General features: G+C 38.7%; 1 protein-coding gene across 7 annotated transcripts in view; it reads left to right on the forward strand.

Annotated features, from left to right (window-relative positions):
* Positions 1 to 21,190, forward strand: part of FER (FER tyrosine kinase) — a 449,342-nt gene extending 428,152 nt beyond the window's left edge. For all 7 annotated transcript variants that reach the window (XM_027606296.2, XM_027606298.2, XM_027606297.2 and 4 more), the window contains 2 exons: positions 19,579 to 19,701; positions 20,899 to 21,190. In XM_027606296.2, coding sequence (XP_027462097.2) covers positions 19,579 to 19,701; positions 20,899 to 21,044 — 269 coding nt within the window. In that variant the 3' untranslated portion in view covers positions 21,045 to 21,190. The remainder of the gene's footprint in view (positions 1 to 19,578; positions 19,702 to 20,898) is intronic.
* The last annotated feature ends 1,847 nt before the right edge of the window (positions 21,191 to 23,037 follow it).

The raw sequence follows: 23,037 nt of genomic DNA on the forward strand, positions 1-23,037 counted from the left end.
AACTACAGGCCTGTGGAGGTTCTGTCCAGGAACAAAGGCCAGTGGACACCATCTCTGTGTCTCTCCCTGTACTTCACTTGCCATAATCTCCCAGAAAGGAGTTAATACCCTTGTCTGATGCTTAGGTTTTAGCAGATGCTACCCGGGGACACCTCTATATCACCTGGCTCTGGTGGTCAGCGGGGCTTACTTTCACAGATCCCACAGGACCGTAACCAATGGAGAAAAAGTTCTTAAACAGCTATACCCTTAGGACACAGTAAGGGACAGTAGGCCCAAGAGCTCTTTCTGTGAAAGAGGCCTATTGGCTTATCATCATAGCTACAGCCAGAGGTGCAAGCTTCTAATTGAACATACATCTAAGACCTGACTATAGTCCTTTCCAGAGACATTAGAGGGCAGGCATAATCTTCATACTCTGTCCCTGCTGTATTCGAAAGCACCAGTATCTCTCAGAAGAGAGCTCTTAAACCGACCTGGTGTCCCAGTTTTCGGGGGTGCCATCCAGTGAATGCCCTCTTGATCTGACTCTAGTGATCAAGGCACACTTGCATTCCTGAGTCCCAGAACAATCAGAGTTCTTGGCAAGCCAGCATTCCCCAGGGCACTGCACCAACAGCCAACTATGAAAGAAGCCTGTTTGCCTGTTGGGAGCTTCAGACTGAGGGGAAGTCTTCAGGTTTGGCACACATCTAGAGGCTGAGGTAATGTAGAGTGGTAGCCACCATCTTTGCACTCTCCCTCTGCCTCATTACACCTCCCTGGTAACTCCCAGAAAGGAGCTTATGCACTCTTCTAGAGCCCCAATTTTTACAACTGCTGCCCAGAGGTAAGTCCAGATCAGCTGGCTCTAGTGGCCAGTGGGGCTTACAGTTGTAGTTCCACAGGACTGTGGGACCTTAGCCAGTAGTTACAGTCTGGCTGCAAATCCAGCTCAATTTCAGTTTGGACACGATAGGTCTAGGAGCACCCGCAACTCCTGTGAGCTATTAAAAATAAAATAGTCTGCATGGGCAATCACAAAGGTTTGAAAGACAACAAAGAGCTAGGGCAAGGCTAAATGATGACATTCATGTAATACGTGAGGGTATTTCTTCAAGACTGGGAAAGGTGCCTGTTCCTCAAATGCATAAAAACCAACAGAGTCAAGCAAAGTGGAGAAACACTGAAATGTGTTCCAATTGAAAGAACAAAAGAAACCTTCAGGAAAATAAAATTTTAGTGAAACAGAGATAAATGATTTACCTGATAAAGACTTCAAAGTAATGATCATAAAGATGCTTACCAAACTCAGGAGAAGAATGGATGAACATGGTAAGAACTTCAGTGAAGAGAGAGAAAATCTAACAGTACCAAATAGAAGTCACAGAGCTGAAAAATGAAATAATTGAGCTAAAAAAAAAAAAAATACACTAGAGGGGTTTACCAACAAACTAGATGAAAAAGCAAGGATCAGTGAATTCACCCAATCAGAGCAGCAAAAAGAATTTTTAAAAAAGTGAAGATAATTCAAGGGACTTATAGGACACCATGAAGCAGACTAACATTTGCATTATAGAAGTCCCAGAGAAAGAAGAGGGGACGGTAAGGGACAGAAAACTTATTTGAAGAAATAATGGTTTAAAACTTACCTAATTTAGGGAAAGAAACACACCCAGATCTAGGAGGCCCATTGAGTTCCAGGTAAAATGAACTTGAAGAGACTCACACCAAGACACATTGTAATTAAAATGTCAAAGGTTAAAGAGAAGAAAAGAATCTAAAAGCAGCAAGAGAAAAGCAAATTGTCACATACAAAGGAGCCCGCATAAGACTGTCAGCAAATTTTTCAGAGAAACTTTGCAGGCCAGAAGAGAGTAGCTCAATATATTCAGAGGCCAAAAGTAGAACACTTGCAACCAAGAATACTCTACTTGGCAAAGTTACCATTTAGAATTGAAGGAGATACAAGGAGTTCTCCAGATAAGCAAAAGTTAAGGAGTTCATCACCACCAAGCCAGGCTTACAAGAATGTTAAAAGGACTTCTCTAAGCTGAAAAGAAAGGGTGCTCATTAGTAACGAGAAAACACATGAAAGTATAAATCTCATTGATAAAGGTAAATATATAGTGAAGATAGATTAATCATTTACAAAGCTAGTATGAAGGTTAAAAGACAAAAGTAGTAAAAATAACTACAACAATTAGTTAAGGGATACAGAAAAAAAAAGATATAAACTGTAACATCAAAAACCAAATGTTGTGAGGGAGAGTAAATTTGTAGTTTTAGAATCCATTCAAACTTAAGTTTTTATCAATTTAAAATAGAGTGTTATAAATACAGGTTGTTTTATGTAACCCTCATGGTAACCACAAAGCAAAAATCTATAGTAGATACACAAAAGATCATTAGAAAAGAAATTTAAACATACCACTAAAGGAAGTCATCAAACCACAAAGGAAAAGAGCAAGAGAAGAAGAAATGGACAGAGGGGAACTACAAACAGCTGGGAAGCAATTAAACTGGCAATAAGTACGTATCTATCAACAACTGCTTTACATGTAAATGGTCTAAATTCTCCAACCAAAAGACAGAGACTGGCTGAATGGATAAAAAACCAAAACAGGACTCATCTATAGGCTGGCTACAAGAAACTCAGTGCAGATGTAAGGACATACACAGACTCAAAGTGAAGGGACAGGAAAAGATATTTCATGCAAATGGAAATCAAAAGAAAGCTAAGGTGACTATGCTTGTACCACAGCAAATAGATTTTAAGACTGTAATCAAGGACAAAGAAGGGCATCACATAATGATAAAGTGGCCAATATAACAAGAGTATATAATATTTGTAAATATTTATGCAGCCAACAGAGGCTCACTTAAACATATAAAGCAAATATTAACATACCTAAAGGGAGAAATAAATAGCAATAATGTAGAAGAGTTTAATATACCACTTATAGCTATGGATAGATCATCCAGACAGAAAAATCAATAAGGAGATACGGACCTGAAATGACACATTGGACCAGATGGACTGCAGAGATATATACAGAACATCTCATACAAAAGCACCAAAATACACATCCTTCTCAAGTGCACATGGAACATTCTCCAGGACAGATCGTATCTTAGGCCACAAAACAAGTCTTAATAAATTTAAGAAGATCGAGATCATATCAAGCATCTTTTCTGACAATGGTATGAAATGTCACAGTTATTGGGAGATTAAACAACATTCTACTGAAAAACCGATTGGTTAAAGAAGATTGCTCTTTTGATTTCAAAAAATACCTTATGGAGTGCCTGGGTGGCTCAGTCAGTTAAATGTCCAATTCGTTTCAGCTCAGGTCATGATCTCAGGGTCGTGAGATCGGATCCCCCATGGGGCTCCTCACTCAGCATGGAGTCTGCTTGGGATTCTCTGCCTCTCCCTTTCTATCTGCTCATGTGTGCTCTCTCTCTCGAATAAGTAAATAAAATCTTTTAGAAAACCTTGAGACAAATCAAAATGGACCAATATTTATGAGATGAAGCAAAAGCAATTCTAAGAGGGAAGTTCATAGCGATAAATAAAGAGAAAAATCTCAAATTAACATTATTCATCAAGTAACTACAGAAAGAAGAAATGAAGCCCAAAGTTAGTAGAAGGAAGGAAATAACAAAGCTCAGAACAGAAATACATGAAATAGAGACTAAAAAGACAAAAAAAGAATGGTGAACAAAGAGCTGGTTCTCTGAAAAAAAAAAATGAAATTGACAAACCTTTAGCTAGACTTATCAAGAAAAAAGAGGACTCAAAACAAGAAATGAAAGAGGAGATATTACACCGGTACCACCAAAATACAAAGAGTCATAAAAGACTACTATGAACAACAGTATGCCACAACTCATGGACAAAGTAGAACAGATAAATTCCTAAAAATGTACAACTTACCAAGACTGAATTATGAAGAAATAGAAAATCTGAACAGACTAATGATTCAGTTTCCTTACTAGTAAACAAAAACTAACAAAAGTCCAGGACCACATGATCTCACTGGTGAATTCTACCAAACACGGAGAAAGATTGGCATTAATTCTTATTTAAAACTCTTCCAAAGTCATTTTACCAGGTCAGCATCACCCTGATATCAAAACCAGACAAGGACACCACCAGAAAAGGATTACAGGCCATTATCCCTTATGAACATAGCTGCAAAATTCCTCAACAAAATTTTAGCAAATCGAATTCAACAATACATTAAGAGGTTATACACCATATTCAAGTAGGATTTATTCCAGGGATGCAAGAATGTTTTAACCTTCACAAATCAATGAGATATGCCACATTAACAAAAGGAAGGATAAAAATTATCATCTCAACAGATGCAGGAAAAGCATTTGACAAAATTCAACATCCATTTGTGATAAAAATCTCAACAAATTGGAAATAGAAAGAACATATCTGAGCATAATACAAGCCATATATGACACAAGCCCACAGCTATTTCATACTCAACAGTGAAAAGCTGAAAGCTTTTCTAAGATCAGGAATAAGACAAGGATTCCCACTCTCACCACTTTTATTCAACATAGTATTGGAAGTCGTAGCCAGAGCAGTTAGGTAAGGGTAACTTACCTTTTCCAGTTGGAAAAGAAAAAGTAAAATTATCACTCTCTGCAGATGTCATTGTTATATATAGAAACACTAAAAACTCTACCAATAGACAGAACTAATTAATGAATTCAGTAAAGTTGCAGGGTACACTATACAAAAATCTGTTGCATTTCTATACATTGAAATGAACTACCAGAAAGAGAAATTAAGAAAACAGTCCCATTTACAACTGCATCAAAAAGGATAAAATACCTATGAACAAATTTAACTTAGGAGGTGAAAAACTTGTACTCAGACACTGAAAGAAATTAATGAAAGAAAATGATGACAATACAAATAAATGGAAAGATATTCCATGCTTCTGGATTAGGAGAATATTGTTAAAATGCCTATACTACCCAAAGCAATCTACAGATTTAATGAGTTTTTGAAAGAAATACAACAAACAATTCTAAAATTTGTATGGAGCCACAAAAGACTGAATAACCAAGGCAGTCCTGAGAAAGAACAAAGTTGGAGACATTGTGCTGCCTGATGTCAAACTTTACTAAAAAGCTAGGGTAAACAGTAGGGTATTGGAGTAAAAATAGGTACAAAGATCAATGAAACAGGAGAGCCCAGAAATAAACCAAAATATATATGGTCAATCAATTTACAACAGAGGAGCCAAGAATATACAATAAGGAGGGGACAGGCTCTTCAATAAATGGTGCTGGGAGAACTACACAGTCACATGCAGAAGAATGAAACTGGGCCACTATCTTATACCATACACAAAAATTAATTCGAAATGAATTCAAGACTTTAACAGAAGACTCAGAACCACAAAATTCCTAGAAGTAAACATAGGCAGTAATTTCCTTGACTTGCTCTTGGAAATAATTTTGTGGATCTGACACCAAAAGCAAAGGTTTTCTACTTTAATAAACCAGTAGGACTACAACAAGCTACAGCTTTCTGCACAGCAAAGGAAAGGATCAACAAAATGAAAAGAGAACCTACTAAATGGGAGAAAGTATTTGCAAATCATGTATCTGATGAAGGGTTAATAATACCCAAAATAATTCATACAACTCAATATCAAAAAAAATAAGAAATAGGCAAATTTGACTAGACAGTTTTCCAAAGAAGACATACAAATGGCCAATAAGTACATGAAAAGATGCTCAACATCATTTATCATCAGGAAAACTACAATGACATATATGCCCCAGATGCCCTGTGGTACTGGAGAAAAAAAAAATCCATGGTTTTAAAAAGCAACTAGAATATAAAAGATCCAGCTCTAGAACTCTACCAAACAACAGGGGAGCTGCTGGAACTCTCTCCAAATCAGAGGGGCTGGCAAGTGTCATGGTTTACATTCCCCTGCACCTTGAAAGCCAGCCTACCTCCTCAGTGAAACCTGAACCTCTAGCCCACACCAACCCAAGCCATCCTACCAAGGCAGCCCCACCCAACACAGCACACACCAGGACACGCCTGATCAGTGCTTATTACATCTCTAGCTCTTCTTGCCAAGGTGACACAGGTGCAACTCACCCTGAAAGACACTGGGCCCACACCACTTTGGCTCCAGATGACTTGCTAGGGCACTCCTGTTGCAGAGTGCTCTGGGACCCACCCTGCCCACACCTTGCCCTGGCTCTAGCCACCCTACCAGGATGCATCCTGCATAGAGCATCCCAGGACACCCAGGCTCATGCATCTCTCAGTGTCAGCGACCCCACCAAGTGCTCTTTGCCTGCACTTTACACCCCGGGACTGCACCCTCTTTAGCCTCAGCTCTCCTGCAAAGGTGACCTCTGTATGGAGAGCCCCAGGACAACCCTAGCCCATGTTCACTTCAGCTTTAGCTCTCCTGCCAGGGCACCCTCTGCACAGACTGTCCAGGATTGCTCTGGCCCATACCCACTTCTGCTCCAGCCATCCCATCAGGGAAGCCCAGTAGAGAGTGCCCAGGAACCCCAGCCTATATTAGTCACAGCTTCAGCCAGCCAGCCAAAGTCACCAGGCACAGATAGTCTACACAGGGGATGACCATACACAAGGCCATTTTCTCAAGTTTAGGAGATGTAGCAGTTTTGCCTCATTCATAGAAACAAACACAGAAAGATAAGCAAAATGAGGAGACAGAGGAAGATGCTCCAAATGAAGGACAGAACAAAACCTCAGAAAAAGAACTAAATGAAATGGAGATAATCGGTCTACTTGACAAATAGTTCAAAGTAATGCCATAAAGATGCTCACCAGACTGGAGAAGAATGGATGAACTTTGTGAGAACTTACTAAAAGATAAAAAAATGTAAACCAGAACTCATCAGAGTTGAAGAATACAATAACCAAAATGAAAAATACACTAGAGGCAATGAATATTAGATTTGAGGATGAAGAAGAACAGATCAGCAATCTGGAAAACAGGATAATAGAAAGCATTCAAGCAGGAAAGCAAAAAATCAAAAGAACTTTTAAAATCAGGTTAGGTTAAGGGATCATAACCTTGATCTTAACATCAAGTGAAGAAAAATTCACATTATAGGGGTTCCAGAAGGAGAAGAGAAAAGCCAGAAGAAAATGGCATCATGATATTCAAAGTGCTGAAAGGAAAAAACCTACCATAAAGAATACTCTACCTGGCAAGGTTATTATTCAGAATTAAAGGAGAAATAAAGAGTTTCCCAGACAAACAGAAGTTAAAGGAGTTAATCACCACTTAACTGATCTTACAAGAAATGTTAAAGGGACTTCTTTAAGTGGAAAAGAAAACGACATAATTAAAAGAAAATTATGAGAGGAAAGGGCAATATTCATGTAAGACAAAACAGACTTTAAAACAAAGACTGTAGCAAGAGATAAAGAAGGGCAGTACATAATGATAAAGGGATTAAGAGGATTTAACAGTTGTAAATATCTATACACCCAATATTGGAATGCTTAGATACATAAAACAAATATTAACAGACATAAGGAGAGAAACTGACACTAATAAAATAATAATAAGGGACTTTAACACCCTACTCACATCAACAGAGAGATCATCCAGGCAGAAAATCATAAGGAAACAGTGTCTTTGAAGGACACAATAGACCAGATGGACTTAATAGCTATATACAGAACATTCCATCCAAAAACAACAGAATACACATTCTTTTCAAACGCATATGAAACATTCCCCAGATGAGATCACATTAGGCCATAAAATAGGTCTCAATAAATTTAAGAAGACTGCTATCATATCATACATCTTTTCTGATCACAACAGTATCAAACTAGAAATCAGTTACAAGAAAAAAACTGGAAAAAGCACAAACACATGGAGGCTGAACAACATGCCACTAACCAAGCAATGATTCAATGAAGAAATCAAAGAGGAAATAAAGGGATGCCTGGGTGGCTCAGTTGGTTAAGCATCTGCCTTCAGCTCAGGTCATGATCCCAGGGTCCTGGGGTAGAGTCCTCATTGGGCTCGCTGCTCAGTGGGAACCTGCTTCTCCCTCTGCCTGCTGCTCTCCTTGCTTGTGCTCTAATAAATAAATAAAATATTTTTTTAAAAAAAAGAGGAAATAAAAAATACATGGAGACAAATGAAAACACAATGGTTCAAAATCTTTGAGATGCAGCAAAAGTATTTCTAAGAGGGAAATTCACAGCAATACAGGTCTTCCTCAAGAAACAAAAAGAGGGAGAGGAATAGATAGCAGAGGAGTAGGAGACCCCTATTCCAACCAGTCCCCGGAATTGAGCTGGATATCTACAGGATATCTGGATATCTAAAATATCGCAGGCGGTTAGGTTTCAAGGTATGAAGCGGGGAGCTGTGATTCCGTGGGCACATATCCAAAGATAAATGGAAGGGGGAGGGAGGCGTGGGGATCCTACACCACCGGTGAGCGATAGCCTCCTGTACTGGGGACGGGGCACAGATTCGCAGACTGGTAGCAGAAGGGAAAGGACTTTAGGGCAGCCCCCCCCCCCCCCGGACTGAAACCTGAAGCAGTGGGGCCACGTGTGCGAACTGGGAGCAGCTGGTGGTTTTAGAAGCACAAAGGGCACGGATGTGCCCCAACTTGGAGGCAAGGACTGGGACCCCTGCTGAGGGGTGCACAACCGAGGACGCTGCAGTTTATAGCAGCACAGATAGAAATGGAGATAGGGTGGCCTGGAGAGTCCAGTGAAGAACAGACTGTGATCTCTCTCTTCTGAGGCAGAGAGTTGAAAACGATCTCTTCTGCTCTCAGAATAGACTCAGAAAACTGCCAGGGAAAGACACCAGAGAAAAGCCACCAAAAAACGGTTTTCACCAAGCCCATTCCCCGCCCCCCACAGGAGGCAGGGCAATTCTGCCCAAACAGGGTTGCCTGAGTAACAGTGTGGCAGGCCCCTCCCCCAGAAGACAGGCTGGGAGAACAAGAGGCCAACAACCCTAAGGTCCCTATAAGACAGTTGCATCTTGCTTGGGTTGTGGTCAATAATTTGGACTGTGTACATTCCCTCAAACACCCTTCAACAGAATGATTAGGAAGAGGAACCCCCAAAATAGGGAAGACTCAGAGACTGTGACTTCTGCCACAGATTTACAAATGGATACAGATATAACTAAGATGTCAGAAATGGACTTCAGGGTAGCAGTTGTGAGGACAATAGTTAGAATGGAGAAATCAATGGCAAAACATAGAGTCTCTAAGGGCAGAAATAAAAGCTGGATTGGCAGAACTTAAAAATGTTATCGATGAGATCCAGTCTAATCTAGATAATCTGTAAGTGAGGCAGAAGAATGAATTAGTGACCTAGAAGACCAACTGATAGAAAAGAAGGATAAAGGGGAGGCCAGGGATTGAAACAATTCAAAATCCATGAAAACAGAATCAGAGAAATAAGTGACACCATGAAACGTTCCAATGTCTGAATTATTGGGATACCTGAGGGGGTGGAGAGAGAGAGAGAGAGGACTATAAGATATATTAGAGCAAATCATAGCTGAGAACTTATCTAATCTGGGGAATGAAACAAACATTCGTGTCCTAGAGGCAGAGAGGACCCCTCCCAAGATCAAGGAAAACAGGCCAATGCCCTGGCATGTAATAGTAAAACTCACAAATCTTAGAACCAAGGAAACCATCTTAAGGGCAGTTTGGGGGAAGAGATTCCTTAAGTACAGAGGGAGAAACATCAGAAAAACATCAGACCTATCCACAGAGACCTGGCAAGCCAGAAAGGCCTGGCAAGACATATTCAGGAATGAGAAGAACATGCAGCCAAGAATACTTTATCTGGCAAGGCTGTCATTTAGAATGGATGGAGAGATGCAGAGCTTCCAGGACCGGCAGAAACTGAAAGAATATGTGACCACTAAGCCAGCTCTGCAAGAAATATTAAGCGAGGTTCTATAAAAGGAGAAAGACCCCAAGAGTGATATAGAACAGAAATTTACAGAGACAATCTATAGAAACAAGGACTTCACAGGCAACGTGATTACAATAAATTTATATCTTTCAATAATTACTCTCAACATGTACAGCCTAAATGCTCCCATAAAATGGCACAGGGGTGCAGATTGGATAAAAAGACAGGACCCATCCATATGTTGTCTTCAAGAGACTCATTTTGAACCTAAAGATACATCCAGACTGAAAGTGAAGGGACGGAGATCCATCTTCCATGCCAACAGACCTCAAAAGAAAGCTGGGGTAGCAATTCTCATATCAGACAAATTAGATTTTAAGCTAAAGAGTGTAGTTAGAGACACAGAAGGACACTATATCATCCTTAAAGGGTCTATCCAGTAAGAAGAGCTAACAATTTTAAATATCTATACCCCCAACATGGGAGCAGCCAACTACATTAGCCAACTGTTAACCAAAATAAAGAGTCCTATTGATAATAATATGTTAATTGTAGGAGACCTCAATATTCCACTCTCAGCAACAGACAGATCATCTCAGCAGAAAATCAACAAAGAAACAGCTTTGAATGACACACTAGACCAGATGGACCTCATAGATATATAGAACATTCCACCCTAAAACAACAGAATACCCATTCTTCTTGAGGACACATAGAACTTTCTCCAGAATAGACCACATACTGGGTCACAAATCAGGTCTCAACCAATACCAAAAGATTGAGATTATTCCCTGCATATTCTCAGACCATAATGCTTTAAAACAGGAACTCAATCACACGAAAAAATTTGGAAGAAATTCAAACACTTGAAAGCTAAGGATCACTCTGCTCAAGAATGTTTGGGTCAACCAGGAAATCAAAGAAGAACTTAAACAATTCATGGAAACCAATGAGAATGAAAACACATCAGTCCAAAACCAATGGGATACTGCAAAGGCAGTCCTAAGGGGGAAATAAAAATAGAAAAATCCCCAATTCACCAACTAACTTTACACCTTAAAGAACTAGAGGAAAAGCAACAAACAACAAATGTCCCTAAGGAATGCATTAGAAGAGAAATAATTAAGATCAGAGCAGAGATCAATGAATTAGAAACCAAAAACACAGTAGATCAGCTCAACAAAACTAGAAGCTAGTTCTTTGAAAGAATAAGATCGATAAACCACTGGCCAGACTTATCCAAAAGAAAAGAGAAAGAACCCAAATTAATAAAATTATGAATGAAAGGGGAGAGATCATGACTAACACCAAGGAAATAGAAACAGTTATTATAAAGTATTAACAACTATATGCCAGTAAATTAAGCAACCTGGAAGAAATGGATGCCTTCCTGGAAACCTATAAACTGCCCAGGCTGAAACAGGAAGAAATTGACAACCTGAATAGGCCAATAACCAATAACGAGATTGAAGCAGTGATCAAAAACCTCCCAAAAAACAGAGCCCAGGGCCTGATGGATTCCCTGGGGAATTCTACCAACCATTCAAAGAAGGAATAATACCTATTCTGAAACTGTTCCAAAAAACAGAAACAGAAGGAAAGCTTCCAGACTCATTCTATGAGGCCAGCATTACCTTGATCCCCAAACCAGGCAAAGACCCCATCAAAAATGGGGATATCAAGAATTTCAGACTGATATCCCTGATGAATATGGATTCCAAAATCCTCAACAAAATCCTAGCTAATAGGATCCAACAATACATTCAAAGAATCATCCACCATGACCAAGTGGGTTTTATCCCTGGGATGCAAGGGTGGTTCAACATTCGCAAATCAATCAGTGTGATAGAACATTAATAAGAGGAGAGAGAAGAACCATATAGTCCTCTCAGTTGATGCAGAAAAAGCATTTGACAAAATACAGCATCCTTTCCTGATTAAAACTCTTCAGAGTATAGGGATAGAGGGAACATTCCTCAAGTTCATAAAATCCATCTATGAAAAACACACAGCAAATATCATCCTCAATGGGGAAAAGATGAGAGCCTTTCCCTTAAGATCAGGAACATGTCAAGGATGCCCACTCTCGCCACTATTGTTCAACATAGTACTAGAAGTCCTGGCAACAGCAATCAGACAACAAAAAGAAATAAAAGGTATTCAAATTGGCAAAGAAGTCAAACTCTCTCTCTTCACAGATGACATGACACTTTATGTGGGAAATCCAAAGTACTCCACCCGCAAGTTACTAGAACTCATACAGCATTTCAGTAATGTGACAGGATACCAAATCAATGCACAGAAATCAGTTGCTTTCTTATACACTAACAATGCAACTATAGAATGAGAAATTAGAGAAACGATTCCATTTACAGTAGCACCAAAAACCATAAGATACCTCGGAATAAACCTAACCAAAGAGGTAAAGGATCTATACTCTAGGAACTACACAATATTAATGAAAGAATTTGAAGACACAAAAACATGGAAAAACATTCCAGGCTCATGAATTGAGAGAATAAACATTGTTAAAATGTCTGTGCTACCCAGAGCAACGTATACCTTCAACACCATCCCGATCAAAATTCTAATGACATTTTTCAAAGTGCTGGAACAAACAATCCTAAAATTTGTATGGAATCAGAAAAGACCACGAATCGCCAAAGAAATGTTGAAAAACAAAAACAAAGCTGGGGGCATCACGTTGCCTGATTTCAAGCTATATTACAAAGCAGTGATCACCAAGACAGCATGGTACTGGCACAAAAACAGACATACAGACCAACGGAACAAAATAGAGAACTCGGACATGGGCCTCAACCCTGTGGTCAAATAATCTTCGACAAAGCAGGAAAAAATATGCAATGGAAAAAAGACTGTCTCTTCAATAAATGGTGCTGGGAAAATTGGACAGCCACATGCATAAGAATGAAACTCGACCATTCTCTAACACCATACACAAAGATAAACTCAAAATGGTTGAAAGACCTCAGTGTGAGACAGGAATCCATCAAAATCCTAGAGGAGAACATAGGCAGTAACCTCTTTGACTTTGACCACAGCAACTTCTTTCAACATACATCTCCAAAGGCTAGTGAAGGAAAAGCAAAAATGAACTTTTGGGACTTCATCAAGACAAAAAGCTTCTGCACAGCAAAGGAAACAGTCAACAAAACAAAGAGGCAACCCACAGAATGGGAGAAGATATTTGCAAATGACACTACAGACAAAGCTCTGATTTCCAAGATCTGTAAAGAACTTCTCAAACTCAACACCCAAAAAACAAATAATCGTCAAGAAATGGGCAGAAGACATGAACAGACACTTCTCCAAAGAAGACATACAAATGGCTAACAGACACATGAAAAAATGTTCATCATCATTAACCATCAGGGAAATCCAAATCAGAACCACATTGAGATACCACCTTACACAGTTAGAATGGCAAAAATTGACAAGGCAAGAAACAACAAATGTTGGAGAGGTTGTGGAGAAAGGGGACCCTCTTACACTGTTGGTGAGAATGCAAGCTGGTACAGCCACTTTGGAAAACAGTGGGGGTTCCTCAAAAAATTAAAAATAGAGCTACCCTATGACCCAGCAATTGCACTCCTGGGTATTTACCCCAAAGACACAGATGTAGTGAAAAGAAGGGCCATATGCACCCCAGTGTTCATAGCAGCAATGTCTGCAGTAGCCAAACTGTGGAAAGAGTCAAGATGCCCTTCAACAGACGAATGGATAAAGATGTGGTCCCTATATACAATGGAATATGACTCAGCCATCAGAAAGGATGAACACCCATCTTTTACATCAACATGGATGGGACTGGAGGAGATTATGCTAAGTAAAATAAGTGAAGCAGAGGAAGTAAATTATATGGTTTCACTTATTTGTGGAACATAAGGAATAGCATGGAGGACATTAGGAGAAGGAAGGGAAAAGTGAAGGGGGGGGAATCGGAGTGGGAGGTGAACCATGAGAGATTCTAGACTCCAGGAAACAAACTGAGGATTTTAGAGGGGAGGAGAGTAGGGGGATAGGTTAGTCCCATGATGGGTATTAAGGAGGGCACGTACTGTATGGAGCACTGAGTGTTATACAAAAACAATGAATCATGGATCACTACATCAAAAACTAATGATGTATGGTGACTAATATAACATAATATAAATTAAATTTAAAAAAACAAAAATCTCTAACAATCTAACCTTACACCTAAAGGAACTAGAAAAAGAACATAGAAAGCCCAGAGTTAATAGAAGAAAGGAAATAATAAAGATCAGAGTAGAAATAAATGAAATGGAGACATAAGAAAGCAATAGAAAAAAAATCAGTGAAACCAAGATCTGGTTCTTTGAAAAGATCAACAAAATTGCTAAATCTTTAGCCAGACTCTTCAAGAAAAAAAAGAGGACCCAAATAAAACCAGAAATGAAAGAAAAGTAACAACCAAGGTGACAGAAATATAAAGGATTATGAGGACTATTACAAAAAATTATATGCCAATGATTTGGACAACGTAGAAGAAATAGATAAATTCTTAGAAACATTTCTTCTAAAAATCAGGAACAAATAGAAAATCTAAACAGACCAATTTCTAATGACCAGATTGAACTGGTCATTAAAAAACTCCCAGCAAAGTCCAGAACCAGATGGATTCACAGGGGAATTCCACCAAACATTTAAAGAAGAGTTAATGTGTATCTTCCTCAAACTACATCAAGAAATAGAAGAGGAGAGAAAGCTTCCAAATACATCTTGTAAGGCCAGCCTTACCTTCACACCAAAACCATACCAAGGCAGTACAAAAAAAGAAAACTATAGGCCAATATCCCTGATGAACAAAGATGCAAAAACCCTCAACAAAACATTAGCAAACCACATTCAGCATTACATTAAAAGGATCATTCACCACAGTCAAGTAGGATTTATTCCAGGGGTGCAAGGATGGTTCAGTGTTCACAAATCAATCAAAGTAATACACCACATTAAGAAAACAAAGGATAAGAATCTATGATCATTTCAGTTAGATGCACAGAATGCATCTGACCAAATTCAACATCCATTCGTGATAAAAATTCTTAGTAAGGTGTGTTTAGAAGGACCATACCCCAACATAGTAAAGGCCATATGTGAAAAACCCACAGCTAACATCATACTCAATGGTGAAAAACTGAGAGCTTTTCCTCAAGATAAGGAACAAGACAAGCATGTCCATTCTTGCCACTTTTATCCAACATAGTACTAGAAGTCCTAGCCATAGCAATGAGGCAAGTAAAAGAAATAAAGGGCATCCAGGGTTGGTAAGGAAGAAGTAAAACTGTCATTATTTACAGATGACGTGTTACTATAAGAAGAAAACCCAAATGACTATACTGAAAATCATTAGAATAAATAAATTTAGTTAAGTTGCAGCATGCAAATTAACATATAGAAATCTGTTGTGTTTTTATACACTAACAACTAGCAGAAAGAGAAATTAAGAAAACAATTCCACTTACAACTGCACTAAAAGAATAAAACAACTAGGAATAAACTTAACCAAGGAGGTGAAAGACCTGTATTCTGGAAACTATAAAACACTGATGAAAGAAATTGAAGAGGAAAAAGCAAATGGAAAGACATACCATGCTCATGGATAAAAAGAAATAGTATTGTTAAAATGTCTATACTACTCAAAGCAATCTACAGATTCAGTGCAGTCCCTATCAAAATACCAATAGTATTTTTCAAAGAACTAGAACAAATAATCCTAAAATTTATATGGAACCACAAAAAGACTCTGAACAACCAAAGCAATACTGAGAAAGAAGCACAAAACTAGAGGTATCACAATGCCAGATTTCCAGATGTACTACGAAGCTGTAGTAATTAAAACAGTATGGTATTGGCACAAAAATAGACACATAGATCAATGGAACAGAAAAGAATCCAAAAATAAACCCATGCTTATAAGGTCACTTAATCTATGACAAAGGAGACAAAAATATACATTGAGGAAGAGACAAGCTTTTTAATAAATGGTGCTGGGATGGAGCTCCTGGCTGGCTCGGTCATAAGAGTTTGCTACTCTTGATTTCAGGGTCATGAGTTCGATCCCCACTTTGTGTGTAGAGATTACTTAAATATTTTTTTAAATAATAATAAATGGTGCTGGGAAAACTAGATAGCTGCAGCCAAAAGAATGAAACTGGACCACTTTCTTAGACCATACACAAAAATAAATTCAAAATAAAGACCTAAATATGAGACCTGAAACCATAAAACTCTTAGAATCACACATAGGCAATAGTATTTTTGATATTAGCTTAGCAATATTTCTCTAGGTATGTCTCCTCAGGCAAAGGAAAAAAAAGCAAAAATGAACTATTAGGAATAACCAAAATAAAAAGTTTCTGTACAGCAAACTAAACCATCAACAAAACAAAAAGGTAGCCTACTGAATGGGAGAAGATATTTGCAAATGAGATATCTGATAAGGGGTTAATATCATAGTATATAAAGAACTTACACAACTCAACACCAAAAAAAACCCCACAAATAATATTAAATAATGGGCAGAAGATCTAAACATTTTTTTTCCAAAGAAGACATATGGATGGCCAACAGACACATGAAAAGATGCTTAATATCACTAATCATCAAGGAAATGCAAATCAAAACCACAATGAAGTATCACCTTACACCTGTAAAAATGGCTAAAATCAAAAATAAATAAGTATTGGTAATGTGGAGAAAAAGGAGCCCTTTGCATTGTTGGTAGGAATGTAAATTAGTATAGCCACTGTAGTAAACAATTTAGAGGTTCCTCAAGAAATTAAAAATAAAAATATCATATGATCCTGTAATCTCACTATTTTATCAGAAGAAAATGAAAACACTCATTCAAAAAGATATATGCACTCCTTTGTTTCTCGCAGCATTATTTACAATGGCCGACACATGGAAGCAACCTAAGTGTCCACTGAGAGATGAGTGGATAAAGAAGATATGGTGTATATGTACACAATAGAATATTACTCGACTATAAAAAAGGATGAAATTTTGTCATTTGTGACAACACAGATGGATCTAGAGTGAAATAAGTCAAAGACAAATACCATATGATTTCACTTACATATTTAATCTAAAAAACAAAACAAAAGCAGGAAAATACCCATAAACACAGAACAAACTGATGGTTAACAGGGGAGATGTTTGGGGGGATAGGCAAAATGGATGAAAGGTAGTAGGAGGTACAGGCTTCCAGTTACAGAATGAATAAGTCACAGAGAGGGAAGGTACAGCATAGGGAATGTAGTCAATGGCACTGTAATATCAGTGTATAAACAAAACTACAGTGAGATTGCTTTACAGCTGTTACAATGACTATAATCAAAAAGATAACAAATAACATGTGAAAAAAGGGAAACTTTGTGCACTGCTGGTGGAAATATTTATAGTGCAGCCACTATGGAAAACTGTATGATGATTCCTGAAAAAATTAAAAATAGAACTACCATATGATACAGTATTTCCACTTCTAGGTATTTATTTGAAGAAAAGGAAAACACTAACTCGAAGAGATATATGCACCCCCCGCCCCCCGTGTTCAATGCAGCATTATTTACAGTAGCTAGGACATATAAACAAAGTGCCCACTGACACATAAAAGGATAAAGAAGATGTGGTGTGCAATGGAATATTATTCAGCCATAAAAAATAGTATCTTGTCATTTGTGACAACACAGATGGACCTTGAGCTCATTATACTATGGGAAATAAGTCAGAGAAAGACAAATACCATATGATTTCACTTTCATGTGAAATCAAAAAAAAATAGAAAGAAAACCAAGGTCATAGATAGAGGGAACAGATTGGTGGTTGCCAGAGGAGGGGATGGGTAAAACGGATGAAGGGGGTCAAAAGGTACAAATTGCCAGTTGTGAAATAAATCAGTCATGGGTATATAAAACACAACATGGTGACTATAATTAATACTACTGTATTGCACATTTGAAAGTGGCTAAGATGGTAAATCTTTGAAGTTTTCATCACAAGAAAAAAATTTTCTAAGTATGGTGATGGATGTCAATTAGACTTACTGTATTGATCATTTTGCAATACATACAAATATTGAATTGTTATGCTGTACACCTGAAACTGATATAATATGTATCAATTATACCTCATTAAAATAAGTAGATAAATAAATTAAAAATATTTTTTAAAAATTTTAAATTAAACAGCAAAACCAGGTTCAAGGCCAAGGTTATAGAATTAGGTTATTAACTTTCACTTTTGGAGTGTGATCTTGGTATGCAACATGCCTTTCTTGATCTCTACCCTGATATCCTCTTACAAAATCAAAGTATTTGTCTCTGTATGCCTTTGACTTCCTTCAAGAATTAATCTTAACTTGTAGTCATTGAATGACTTCCATGCAAAGTATTAAATTACTGGATGGCAAACATGAAAAGAGTTGATATGCAGAGAAGAAAACTAATCTTGCTACCAAACAGCATAGTGAATTTCCATAATTACTGTCTAGTAAGAAGGAAACTGATTCACACAGCTGGAGGGGATAATCAGCAGCTACACTCTAGACTCTGACGTCACAGCAGTTATCAAAGTGCAGGCATACTCTCATTCTCATTTTACTTTGTTCAAGAAAGAGAAAAAGCCATCTTACTTTAAAGTAACAAGATGTTTTTAGCCAAGAGGTGTTTATAATCCTGGAGTGGCAGAGTTGAGGTGGGTAGCTTACAATGGGGAAAGAGATGAAATCATTTAAGAATCCTTTTATTCCACTACAAATGGGGTTTAGTTATGATAGTATATGTTCTATACATAAAATTAAAATATGTTATAAAAATCTTTAAATTCTTAGCATCTTAGAGGATGGAAAGAATTTTTGTTTCCCCCCTTAATTTCATATCCATCTCCACAAGGTGTCTTGTGCTTTTATCTCTGCTCTACTCTAGAAGACTACCAAAAAAAATCCAAAGAGCTTAGCTCATGTAGCTCAGTAAAACAGGTGCACCGAGATAGTTTGACAAAACAAAGCACCATGTAATTTGAAGAAGTTGTTCTTATCAGCCAGGTATGTTAATTCAACTCTATTCAAAATACAGAGAAGAAAAATGTATTTTCCATAAATGAAACAGTGGAGAAAATGAGACCTTTAAGCATGTAGGAATATCTGTAAACAGTGACAAGTAAAAAATTGAAGTTAAGAAACTTTCATTATTGCTTTAAGTTTGTAATTTAATGGAAAGATGATGCAGACAGAAGACAAAATTACAGAAATCCAACTTTTTTAATCTCCTAGGCATTGATGTGTACAAATTTATATCTTTTTTTATATAAACCATCCATCTCATTTAGATACCACAGGGAAAGTAAGCTTGCATGCTGGCTGAATATTTGTTTTTGGTGGGGGAAAAGTGATTTGAAAGCTGATTTTGTTAAACCAGCAGCCTGATGACTATTCATCTAGCTGGTAATATTTAGTAGTCCTGGAAAGTAAAACTAGTGAAGAAATAAGATCACTAATTATTGCCTTCCACCGGTAAGTTTAAATAAGCTATTCTGTGACTGACAGAGGCATGCATAACAGAAATGGTCCCCTATTACACACTTACCTGATTATGGTTTTGTTGGCCCTCCAGGGAGATACAGTTCTGAGAGTGACGTGTGGAGCTTTGGCATCCTCCTCTGGGAGACGTTCAGCTTAGGGGTCTGCCCATACCCTGGAATGACAAATCAACAAGCCCGGGAGCAAGTGGAAAGAGGTAAGCCAAAGACGGGGTGTAGCAGTGTTCACATCTAGCCCCCAGGGGCAGCGCTCATGCTGTGTCTGTGGATTTCCTGGCAGCAGGAGGGGACATCCTACTTAGGTATGCAGACAGACAGCAGAGGTGTTGATCAATCTGCTTTTGCATCCCATGGATGGTGTGGCTCTTCTGTAACAAAAACCAACAACAGCACAAGAAACTTTTAAAGATTCCAGCAGTTTAAAAAGAGAGCTGTAGGCATTCCTTCTGTCCCCCTGCCTGGCATGACATCTGCAAGGTTGTGCCATGCACTATCTTCAAGCAAAAGGCAGTAGCGGTCCTCAACCTCCTATTTTTTGTTCTATACCAAATGAACACCACTTATAGTATTATAAATTGAAATGTAGTTGGACTTCAGAGAGTTTTTGGAAAATTGTGTGACATTTCTGAAGAGACCACGTGCTGTTCCCAGATCAGAAACAGGAGCCAGTCGGTGCTGGTGGCCCACTGGCATGCACTGGTGTAGTCTGCAGCGCTCACCACAGAGCTTGCTTTTGACACAGCAATGCCCTCGTGGGAGGCCCCTCTCGGAGAGGCTGGCTGTAGAACTGGGTGCAGGAGGAGGACTTGCAGCCCCTTCTTCCCCCTCAGCGCCATCTCACTTCCTGCACGAACACACACAGGCCCGCCCGCGCTGCCCAGCACACCATCAGACAGCTCTGAGTTAACGATTCTTCTTGGGCTATCAAGGAGTAAAACTCCTATTCATTTTCATTTCACTTTTAAATTAGTGTCTATAAAATCCTTATCCTCTCTTCGTCTTCAAAAACCTGGGTTGTATAGATGATTTAAAAAAAAAAAAAAAAAAAAAAAAACCTCTGCCCACAGCATCTAAAAGCTAATTCTAAAAGCAAATACTTAGAGCAACTAAAATATGCATTTGTATGTGATTTATCTTACCTCAGACTCTGTGACAAATGAGCAAATGAAAAATAAGTTATTCAAGCTAGAAGGTAATTCAATGGGTCTGTAATACTGAATTCTGTATCACTTGTAGAAAAACAGAAGTCAGTTTGCCCTGAAATGGGCTTTTTGGGTTTCTATTACACCTACAACATAAGGTACCGAAGATTACAAACTGCATGATGCCCTGTGTGAACATTTATATCTTATCTCCATTCTAAACTCCCTGTTCTGTTCCTCTTGGGTCTTCAGGGTACCGAATGTCAGCCCCTCAGCATTGCCCAGAGGACATTTTCAAAATTATGACGAAGTGCTGGGATTATAAACCTGAAAACCGCCCTAAGTTCAGTGAACTTCAGAAAGAGCTCACTGTCATCAAGAGGAAAATCACACAGTGATGGAGCAGTGCCAACAGCCTCTAGGACCTGGTCCTCCAGCAGAGTGACACTGTTCTTGTTAACAATGAGTTTATACCACATTACCTGCAACAGTCTTCTAAAGTGATTTTTGTTATTAACTGTTTTTTTTAAGTATGTGCCACTTACAAAAAAAAAAAAAAAAGCAAAGGCCAATGTATTCCAGAAACAGACACTCTTACCAAGGGCTCTACTAGCTCACCACAGCAATCCTGCCATTTCGGGCCATTGTAAATAGAAAAGCACAGACTCTCAGTGGGAGGGAAGATCAGATCTTTTTCACACCAGGACCACTGACGTTTCTCCAAGGTTTTCTACTTCAGGCACAGTTCACGGTCTGCTGTCGTGTGCCACAGACCCCACCCCGTCGGTGCCGGAGCAGCACTGGTAATGCAATTGTCTGCAGGACACGTTCCAACCAAAGGTGGCTTTTTGCTCTGCCAAGGCAAGATTCTGTTTGTAAACATCATTTTATATTGGGAATTAGTTGGACCTCTTAGGGTTTTTCTCTTCTTCCCTGTCAGAAAGAAGTGCAGTGTGAGAAACATCACACTTCTGTATTATGAGTAAGGTGGGGCTGTTGCCCTGCTCCTCGTTCCGGGCAGTGGACAGTGCCGCATGGAGTGTCCTCAAAGAGCCCATTCCTAGGGTTGAACCAGCAGCTCTTAAAGAGCGTTTTCTGAGAGCCGTGCCAGCAAGAAGGAAGCTTTGAATGGGAAGGGGGTCTGGAGGAAGGAGCAGCTAAAGAAAGAGAAGGAAAATATCAAATCTGCCTTCTTACCAGAGTTATGCCTTTACAAACACACACACACACACACACACACACACACACACACACACACACACACACACACACACACACACACACACACACACACACACACCCCTTTTATCTTATGGTCTGAATTCAAAGGAAAAGTTCTAAGAAATGTTTTCGGAAGTTCACAGTTAGAGCCTAATGGCAGCAAAAAAAAAAAAAAAAAATGTTTTAGTGGAACTACAAAGCACAAGTCCACAGAAATAACAGCCTACTTTTGGTTAAGTACCTTCACCTCAGAGGAGGCATCCTGGTATTTAATTCCCTTTATTGGTATCATTTTCCAGAGCTGAAAGGATTTCATGATTCTAGTTTGTAAACATACTGATGTGTACACACACACACACACACACACACACACACACACATACACACACACTACCATCAAGTAGGAGTGAACATTATTGAAGAAGATACAGGGACAGTTCTCCTGTTTCCACTTGCCCGAAACAAGTGGAAATCCTAGGAAATCCTGATCTTAGCTGACAGGTATGCAAGCACAGTTCTGGAGATGCTTCATGTGAATCATATGTAACACAGAGTTAAAAGTAGGATTCTGTTGAGCTGCAACTCATTTCTATTGAGTGACATCCAGGGAACTTACCCCATGTTCTGTATATAGTTGCCTCTCAGGATAAATATGTGTGTAGGAGATGGTCACGCTCAGGGGTCAGTGTGGCTTGGGAGCTTTTCATAAGTGCTCGGGCCTGTGTCCGGATAAATAGCACCTTAGTGATCGTTTGGTTCTATCCATTAGAAGAGCTTATGGGATAGAAAATTCCTCCTGCCCTCTCCAGCTGTTCGCTGCCTATGAATACCATCACACAGAACTCATACCCAGTACTCTAACGAGTATAAAGGATAATACTGAAGAGAACAAAATAGTTTATGTCTGTCATTTCAACTTTCTTGCAAGTTTTGTACACATTTAATAATTACTACATCCAGACTAAAATGAAAACCAAGTAAACTTGCCCTCAAAAATATATTGCAATATACAAGCAACGTTTTAAAAAATCAGCATTGTCTTCCCTTCTGTCAAATATGGTAAATAAATGGAAACTTCTTTTGATGGCCTATACCGTGCTAAATCAAAGCACAGATGCATTAATTAAGTTCTGTGGTCTTCCGGCACTTGCCAGCCTTCAAAGGAAAAGA

The sequence above is a fragment of the Zalophus californianus genome, chromosome 5 (assembly GCF_009762305.2).
Source record: "Zalophus californianus isolate mZalCal1 chromosome 5, mZalCal1.pri.v2, whole genome shotgun sequence".
In the NCBI taxonomy this organism is placed as follows: domain Eukaryota; kingdom Metazoa; phylum Chordata; class Mammalia; order Carnivora; family Otariidae; genus Zalophus; species Zalophus californianus.